General features: G+C 40.4%; 1 protein-coding gene across 3 annotated transcripts; it reads right to left on the reverse strand.

The window, feature by feature from the left end:
* Positions 1-776: 776 nt before the first annotated feature.
* On the reverse strand, positions 777-9,676 carry cdca4 (cell division cycle associated 4). Of its 3 annotated transcripts, XM_064925005.1 has the most exons (3): positions 9,542-9,676; positions 3,837-3,928; positions 777-2,733 (listed from the first exon to the last, which is right to left on the reverse strand). In XM_064925005.1, coding segments are annotated over exons 2-3 (816 nt in total). In that variant the 5' UTR covers positions 3,839-3,928; positions 9,542-9,676; the 3' UTR covers positions 777-1,919. The 3 variants fall into 3 exon arrangements, with proteins under 3 accessions (XP_064781077.1, XP_064781078.1, XP_064781076.1); XM_064925006.1 differs by lacking the exon at positions 3,837-3,928 and having other exon boundaries at positions 9,542-9,675; XM_064925004.1 differs by lacking the exons at positions 3,837-3,928; positions 9,542-9,676 and adding an exon at positions 9,154-9,528.
* Between the last annotated feature and the right edge of the window lie 259 nt (positions 9,677-9,935).

Raw genomic sequence — 9,935 nt, forward strand, 5'->3', positions numbered from 1 at the left:
TATCCACCAATTCTGATTATTCCCCAACAAGGAGTGGCTTCATAAGAAGCATTTCAAGGTCCTGGAGTGGAATAGCCAGTCTCCAGATCTCAACCCCATAGAAAATCTTTGGAGGGAGTTGAAAGTACGTGTTGCCCAGCAACAGCCCCAAAACATCATTGCTCTAGAGGAGATCTGCATGGAGGAATGGGCCAAAATACCAGCAATAGTGTGTGAAAACCTTGTTAAGACTTACAGAAAACGTTTGACCTCTGTCATTGCCAACAAAGGGTATATAACAAGTATTGAGATAAACTTTTGTTATTGACCAAATACTTATTTTCCACCATAATTTGCAAATAAATTCATTAAAAAATCCTACAATGTGATTTTCTGAATTTTTTTCTTCTCATTTTGTCTGTCATAGTTGAAGTGTACCTATGATGAAAATTACAGGCCTCATCTTTTTTAAGTGGGAGAACTTGCACAATTGGTGGCTGACTAAATACTTTTTTTGCCCCACTGTACTTTGAATCAGAGATGTGAGTGTTTTATTTACCTGAAAGATTGGCAGGGACACTAATTTGGAATGACAATCCGACATAAATTAATACTTCATATGTCCTCAGAAAACAGAACTACACAATTCATTCATATTACGATGATGTTGTAACCTTTATTAAAAATTGTAAAAACTGCTACAGTTTACTTGTATTTAAAAAAGCTAAATGTACTCTAGCTCATGGTCACAAATGTCAAATGTACAGTACTTATTTATCAAAAAGAAATGTGAGATCTCCCACCTCATGTCTGTTTAATCAGCAATCAGTTGTTTTCTCACAATATTAACTTGTGCCTGAGTGCAGGCTTTGAACGCAATAAGAAATAAATAAAAACTTGTTGGAATAGGTCAGCTGAAAAGCACAATTCTTTACATGTTCTCAGTTTGTTTTGAATAAGAAAGTAATAACTTCACTAAAAGTATGCATGAAAGTCCAGAAACTCATTAGGATTTCAAAATATCAATTAATGTCAGAAAGATGAAAATCTTCTACAACCTTAAGTATTACCAAGGTTTAACGCCACCATATGTTTACACTTAATAAATAAAATAGGCTAAAAGTCATAACATAAAATGAGAAATATACCCATTACAATTCCTCATTTGTAATGAGACACAAATATAAGAACATATGTTATTTCTAATAGCAAACAAATGGCACCACATGCTAGGCTGTGAGGTTAAGCTAGCCGTGGTGCAAAAACAAACTGTATGGCTCAAGAAGGCAATGTGTTTATAAGGAATACTGTACATGGTGCATATACTGTAGCACCAAATCATAGACCAAGACAAGGGTGCATCACATTGTGACCATACTGAACGCAATTCACGTTTTTCGACAATGCATCTTTACTCTTGTAGCTCAAAGACACAACCAAAGTTAAACCTTTGGAAGACAACAGGTAAATTAGAGCTTTTGTGCAATTGTTCTGGATATAGAAATATAGAAAAAAAAGAACAATTCCCAGACTGTCTCTTTAGTAAAAAAATATATGTGTATATTTATACAGAAACGTTTTAACAATATTTTTCTTATATATATTTTTAAAGAAAATATTTATAGTTTATGTAAATATGTTGTGCTGCTCTGAATTGATGTAGTGTAATAAGTACAATAAATTAAACCAGAAACTACATTAAAAAAAACAGAAGAGAGAACACACTCAAATACAAACATAAAGAAAGTATACATAAGAAAAAGGGTGGTGAACTTGAGAAAGTATGAACCTTTTCAGATGAACATTTCATTGCACAGAGATGGATTTCACTCAGTTTCCATACAGAGGAAAGTGTGTAAATACTGTATGTCCGCACATACAAGACAAAAAGGCAGTGGCACAAGATCAATGAAACAGTATTCAAGTTTTAAGTCTGTAAGCTATGAACCCACAATGATCTCCATAATGTGGTCAAGTTCATTGAGATCGGCTCTACAGCTGGAGTTGGACACAGAGCCGTGTGAGGAGGCCAAGCTGTCCAGAAAGTCGTAAGGCCCCATCTTGGGGGCACTCTGCATGCCTGTCAGCATGGTGTCCAAGTCATAATACGAGGCATCAACGTCAGAGAACAGCTCCTCTAGTGCCGGGTCTGACCCGGGGGCACCGTTCTTGATCTCGAAAGTCCCAAACACCTGCCCCGTTGCCATTTTAGCACCCTCCCCAGACATCGTCCCCTCCTCGTCCCCTGTACCGGAGTCTTTGCTGACCCCATCCTCCACTCTCAGTTCCCCCCTGTCCCAGCAGTGGCCAATGGTCCCCAACAGGAGGGCCGGGGCCCTGTCGCCAACCACCACAGAACACAGTGCCTGGTCCGTCACCACTTCCTCCTCACGGCAGCCGTCGTAGCCCATCACTGAGTATAGCCTAGGCCCACCGTCCTGCTGCTCCGGCGACTGGCACAGAACCTCGGTGTCCACCAAGCGGTCAGATGGGCCATGGCCAGAGCCACCTAAGGCCTCTGTGACCACCTGCCAGCTGCCGTCATGGGCCATCTCCTCCTGGATCTGGCGTACCGTGTTGGCGATGAGCACCGAGCGACACAGGTTGGGCTCCGCCAGCATGTGGCACAGCTGCAGCTTGAGCAGGGACATGTCCAGCAGGGACTGGCGCTGCAGGCTATAGGATGCCGCCACCGCCTTGTTGTCCACACCATCAGAGAACTTGCGTTTGGTGCCCTTGGAGTACATGTTGGCCCTGTAGAGGGAGCCAAGTAGCACTTTGGTTAGAACATATAAAGCTTTTTAAGAAGTAACCTTTTCCATTCAGTTGTTTTGCAAGTTATGTTTAGTTATTTCAGTGTTTTATATTGTTTGGTAAAGATGCCAAAAGTGCACATCCTATGTACTTACAGTAATAAGATTTCTTAATAAAACACACTAGAATATCAGGATTAGGGTTTCAAAAGGGTATGACAATTTGCTAATGCTAGAACTGAAATGTTCAACTTGAGTGCACCTGAAAATCTAAGATATTATGAATAATGTACTTGTGTGTTCATTTACTTTCTCTACCTTTCCTACGGCGACGCACAGGCATATATATGGGACGGCTTCCTCTTTTTCTCATTGCTTCCGCATGTTACTGAAAAACTGCTTCAGTTCTTAACTCTCCTTCAGGTCTTTTCAGACAGACCTGCAAGGTGCCTGCTGAGTGGAACATCCAACTTAGATCGCCACACTGATAAGATGGTACAGTTTGCTACCATTATTCTCGCGATTGGAGAACACTCTAGCTCTCCAGTCTTGAAACAGGAAGCAAACTCAAAGCTTGTTTGTGTGCTACAGTAGAGAGAAAGAAAGAGGAACAATGCCAGTAAGGCATTCGTCTGAAGTGATAGGATCTTTGTTGATTATCCAACATCCATTGAACACATCTTCCAATATGACATTTTAGTAAATGCCTGTTAAGACAAAGGGATTCAAAAATAAATTTCTGTTTACAGACAAAACAGAGTGACAATCAACTTCAAACCAGGACTATTAAAAAAAAGCTTCCTAGTTAACGTATCAAGAGCATATTCCGACCAATGTCAGTATTTGTAAATCATTATCATAAGTACATATCCCTAAAACAAATATGAACACAGACTTGCTGGAGACATTTGCAAGAAAAGTGAAATAAGAAGTGGAAATTGGACCTTTATCAATTCTAACATAGTGCCTTAAACAGAAAAAAAGATCCCACTCCCGATGCAAGCATTTTGTAATATTAACCCAAAATAATTCAGCTGAGTAAAGATAAAATGGCAGACACACACACTGAAAATGGCTAATGGCTAAACAGCACTTTGTACATACATCCAGTGCTGAGACGAGTGTTGGACACTTGCCTCCAGCCACGGCGGCCTGCCAACCAGGGCGGCGGGAGCCTAAAAGTGACAAACATCCAGCTAGAGCAGGGAGAACACATGATAGTCACCAGCACGTCAATGCACATGACATACAAAGTCACAGGGTGACTTGTGTGTGTGCAGAAGGGGGGAGAGGGTGATACACTAGAACTTGGCTACTGGGACCAGGTGCTGTGGAACTGTAAAAGGCTACGAGCAGCTACAAATAACAATGCCCGCTTTTACCTCCTCAATGCAAATTGTTTGTGTCACATTGCATTGGGTGAGAACCTGAAGGTTGCTCCAGCTTCAGGACGATGGAAGGACAAGGAGCAGTATGCATCGTTTTGTAGACCAAACCAACAAAATGTTAGTTGCAGGCAAAAACGAAGAATCACACACTGTAATGCAACAAAAATATTTTCATATTGAAGGTGGAATTTGTATGCAGATGGAGCCGAGTTGTTTGATAGTCACAAAGATCACAGGAGAAAATCTTGTTCGCTATAAGGATAACTATAAGGATAACACATTGAGGGAAAGGGGTGAGTCATGGTTGAGATGAAGGCATGGGAGATCAGCCTACCCGACACAAATATGACCCCATTTTTGCCACATTTCTGAAATGGTGAAGTCTGCAAATGATGAGCATTTTCCATGGTAAGTAAACTCCCAGCTACCTCGTGTATGGCAAATCACAACAAAAACATGATTACCATGAATGATTTTCAAATTGCCTGCAGTGGATTGGAATTTGTTTGTAACATACTGGTTTTTTAAGTGAAAATGTTTATTGTAAAATAGGACAGCAGAGTTTCCTCTTGAGTTTGCTTAGACAGTGACATTAAACTCCAAGAGGGCCATAATGGATTGATAGGCTTGAAAAATGATTGCCTGTATCGCGATAAATGTTTTTAATTATAACCATTAGTTTGAAATCAACCTTGTACTGTAGTAGTTATAGAAAAACAAATTTGACAACATGTCTACAATAAGCAACTAGTCTTCTGGCCCCATATGATAATTTGACCTCTACACAAGTAGATGTAAATTCAACTTTTTGTTTTATTTAACTAGGAAAGTCAGTAAAGAACTAATTCTTATTTACAAATGACGGCCTACACTTACACAAATTAAACGTAGTATCTTCAGTTGTTGTCTTGAAAAGTAAAAAAATAAACCCCAGCATGCCATCCTCCAGGCCCGTTACATTGGCAGAGTGGTGAATAACATACAGGGTCTGACGCATACAAATACCGATATTTCTATCAACATAGTACTTGCTATCCGGGATCCTTGTGACGTCCAACACTGGCATCATCCCATTGAAATGTAAACAGGTTATCGTAGGTTGGGTTATGGTTTAAGGTAGAGATGTCCCAAGGACCCCAGATAGCACAAATAAACATGGCTCCCTCCTGTGGAAATTCCACCCAGCTAAAGTTACTCCTCCCTTCCCCCCACCTTACTTATAGTCACAATGCTGATTCATCGGAATAGGCCTACCGCTCTCTGGCTACAATCAGCGCATTCCTCCGCCCAGGCGTTGCTGACGCCTGCCAGACCGTACAACGCCTGGATCGGTATTTGACTTATCAGCTAACCACATATGTTATAGCAATCTGTCAGTCGATAATGTGGCACACAACCTGTGGTTGATGGACGCAATGTTTGAACAGGGGAACGCGAACATAGTAAAATAGCAGTATTTTTTATTTATTTTTTACAAATGAATCGACGTGAGACTAGAAGCGGGGTAAATGTCGCATGCTTCCCTGTCTAAACAGTTCGCATATGACAGTTTTCTTCGTTTTGGTGTTCATGCACACAAATTATTGCTGCAGTTCGAACTTTGGTAGCCGAATTCTACGCCCCTTCGTCGGTTATTGGTCAACAGTACTACTCCTAGCAGGAGTGGGAACTAAGGACGGGATTTTTGAATTGTTTGTCATTCAACAAGAGACTACTAGTTTTAGTTTATGCATTTTTTTTTTCACTTGAGTAATACTGCACAAAAATCTAGCCGTGGTAAAATGTTTAATTGCCCGCATGCTTCCCATCAGAGTGCATTAGGAAAGTATTAAGACCTGGCCTCATTCTAAAATGGCTTGAATATTTTTTCCATCAATCTACCCACAATAACCTATGACATAAAAAACACTTGACTCGTCCCGAAGCCACTCCCACATTGTCATGGATGTGGGCTTAGGGTCGTTGTTCTACTTGGAAGTTGAACTTTCGCCCCAGTCCGAGGTCTGGAGCAGGTTTTCATCAAGGATCTCGCTTTACTTTGTTTAATTCATCTTTCGCTCAATCCTGACTAGCCTCCCAGTCCCTGCCGCTGAAAAACATTCCCCCAGCATGGTGCTGCAACCACCATGCTTCACCGTAGGGTTGGTGCCAGGTTTCCTCCATATGTGACGCTTGGCATTCAGGCCAAAGAGTTCAATCTTGGTTTCATCAGACCATCAGAGTCCTTAGGTACTCCCTGACCAAGGCCCTTCTCCCCGATTGCTCAGTTTGACCAGGGGCCAGGTCTAGGAAGAGTCTTGGCGGTTCAAATCTTCGTCCATTTAAGAATGAAGAAGGCCACTGTGTTCTTGGGGACCTTCAATGCTGCAGACATGTTTTGGTACCCTTCACTAGATCTGTGCCTCGACTCAATCCTGTCTCGGAGCTCTACGGACGATTCCTTCGACCCCATGGCTTGGTTTTTGCTCTGACATGCACTGGTCAACCTTGGGACCTTATATAGACAGGTGAGTGCCTTTCCAAATAATGTCCAATCAATTGAATTTACCACAGGTGGACTCCAATCAAGTTAGTAGATCAATGGAAACAGGATTCATCTGAACTCAATTTCGAGTCTCATAGCAAAGGGTGTGAATATTATATAAATAAGGTATGTTTTTTATTTTTAATACATTTGCAAACTTTTCTAAAAAATAGTTTTTGCTTTATCATAGGGTATTGTGTGTAGATTGAGGATTTTTTTTATTTCATTTAATCCATTTTAGAATAAGGCTGTAACGTAACATTTTAGAATAAGACTAACTTACTTTCCGAATGCACTGGATTATGACGTTTTGTTAGTTTTGTTCTTCGGCAAGTTTTTTTTTGGCTGTTCGTGCACAAAAAAACAATTCTCCAGGCAAGCTGAACTTCAGTAGCTGAAGTCTACACCCTTTCGTCGGTCATTGGTCAACAGTAGGGATTCTTCAATGAAGTGTTTGTCTTTCTTCGATAGATGAGAAATACTGCATTAAACATCTTAGTTAGATGCAGTGGTATGTATTCATTGACGCCAAGGGAAGCCAGGCTTCCCCTAAAATTGTAACCCCCACCCAGAAATATAAATCAAATTATTTATCTTTCGTCTCTCGGAGTTTCATAATTTTCCTTCAATTCGCACAGGAGAAAGCATCCGAGTGAGCTTAACAGATTAGCCAATCAGCGTTGAGCTAAACTATGCAAGCTCAACTGTGAATGGTCCTGGCGAAAAATATTAAGTGTCAAGGGAATCCAGCTTGGATTTGGCTTCTTTCCTATCAAATCCCTTTGAGCATACGTCATTAACAGAAACAACTTGAATTGTTGCATCTCATTGTGTTGTCCTCCGGGGGCTAGCTAGCTAAAATTGGCCCTTCCCTAAATTAGCCATGGATTGAGATTTAAATTGTTTTTTATTATTATTTAACCTTTATAGAGATTTGGACTTGTGGTTTTACTTAATACTCCGTACTCGCCAATGATTATAATGGCGATTGTGATCCAATCTTTAATTCATACATTGTTGTGCACCTTTCCTGAGAGGATAGAAGTTCAATATGTACAGTAGCTAGATGTAGAAGGCTAGCCTAGGACAACAAAAAATACAACCATGTACTGTATGACAGTGATATACCGTTTCATCAACATAAGAGGATGACATTGGCGTTTTTCTACTTGCACAACGCACGTGCACAGACGCGTGCGCAAACAGAAATCAGAACTATGGACAGCCACATCATATTTAGCTGATGTTGATTGGACTAAATAGTTTTTGGTATCTTTTAGTTGTCACTGTATTAGACTAAGCAGAGGTGATTTGATGATGTTGAAGTTGAAATGGTGCTGGAATAGTGGAAGCAGCTCCTGTTTGCTTTACGACTTGTGGTAACACCGAGGTTCTAAATCAGTAGTTTAGTGGTCCACAAATGTTGGAAACATTAACTCGCTTAACCATACTGTAGGTAATGTCACCGACTGTTACATGAAATATGTGTGGTCGACTTCACCGGACATAGGTTATCCAGTTTTGTTATTAAAACAAAAGGTGTGGTTGAATTTATTCTTCCACTGTCTTCTTATGGTCACTGCCTTTAGGCCTAATTATTTATTTATTTAATATATATATACATATAACTTTTTTTTACCTTTATTTAACCAGGCAAGTCAGTTAAGAACACATTCTTATTTTCAATGATGGCCTGGGAACAATGGGTTAACTGCCTGTTCAGGGGCAGAACGACAGATTTGTACCTTGTCAGCTCAGGGGTTTGAACTCTCAACCTTCCGGTTACTAGTCCAACGCTCTAACCACTAGGCTACTCTGCTGCCCCACAAGGCATATGAATTAACAGCAAACACTGCAATTAAACAAACAGTATAAGTTGTTATATGAGGGGTGGGGGGCTTCTCCAGTGATTTTACCCATGCACTGCAACTGGTTAGATGTAAAATTGAGCAACTAAGAGCTCCTTGGCATAACTCAACAAAATCGGTCATACATATTTAAGGTTATCTTATAAATTTTGACTATTTTGAGGAAGCGAATACAGGCTACATACAGCGTTCCAAGTTGGATAAACAGTACTATTGCTGCTTTTCTCATTTTTCAAGCAAAAGTCTTAAGGGAGTATGCTAGCACACTCGTTTCTGTTTGACTAGGCGCCAGCCAAACCGAATCATGCAGAAGCCTTAATAAGACCCTTAGAAAAAAGGTCAAAATGAATTACAGATTTCTTGATTTTGTCTTCAATTAAATTTTACTAGTTTGAGTTAGTGGCTGGTTATGTTGTTGCTACGGCGTCTCAAGAGGCAAACAATGTAATATTTTTCAAGCAAAGGTGTTTTAAGAGTATACGAGGTACAGACGTTCGTGACACCTAGCTGAGTTGTGCTATAAGCACACTTAAGCTAGTATGCGGGCGCCTTAATTACTGAGCAATATTATGAAACAACAAAACCTGGTCCAACACGACAGTATACTTAATACTGGTTTGTGTGTTGTCCCCTTAACTTACTTTTCAGAAGCAAACATAGGAACTTGAGAGGGAATGGGAAGCGACAGAGGAAGCCATTTTGAATGTACCAGCTACTTTTGCTAACTTCGTTCGTTAAACACCAGTTAAGATGTATCCCGCTAGACCACGTCTGGATGAAGCACATCAAAGTGCTGATTACCAGGCTACTGGCGACAAGAGGTTACAATGTAACACATATCTGTGGAACGTTGAGCGAGAAATACCGCTCGTGAACTTCCGCATTGAGCACTTGCGTTCGAAATCGACCGCGCATTTGTAACACATTCGAACTGTATTTTATTTATAAAAATACATGTTAAAAAAATACCATTAACTGGTTACACTCAACACACATTACTTAATTCATATTTCTATTCATTTGTCTTACCTTTACAGAATCAGCTTTTTTAGCCGAGGGTTCATGTGCTCTTCGTGAATAAACGAATTAAAGGCGCAGCTCTCTCAGCTTCCCTGGATACAGACTACATTCGAGGCACTGCAGCCAGATGCAGCAGAGGGAAGGGTGAAGTGGGCGGACACATGGATCTTGATCGACAGACCGTCGCTTGAGCTGGGGAAAACATGAACAAAAGCCACACTGAATAAACAGATTGCACCACGGGTCCACAGACATCTGACACAATACCCGCTCTGTTTGGGAAACATTTGAGACTTACTGAATCTAAAATTAAACACAACTAGCTTGGATGGAAATGAAGGAAGAGATTGAACATTAAGGTAGAAATATTTATCAGCCAAGTAATAGGTAAATAAACTATTTT

This window comes from Oncorhynchus masou, chromosome 19 (genome assembly GCF_036934945.1).
Source record: "Oncorhynchus masou masou isolate Uvic2021 chromosome 19, UVic_Omas_1.1, whole genome shotgun sequence".
In the NCBI taxonomy this organism is placed as follows: Eukaryota; Metazoa; Chordata; class Actinopteri; order Salmoniformes; family Salmonidae; genus Oncorhynchus; species Oncorhynchus masou.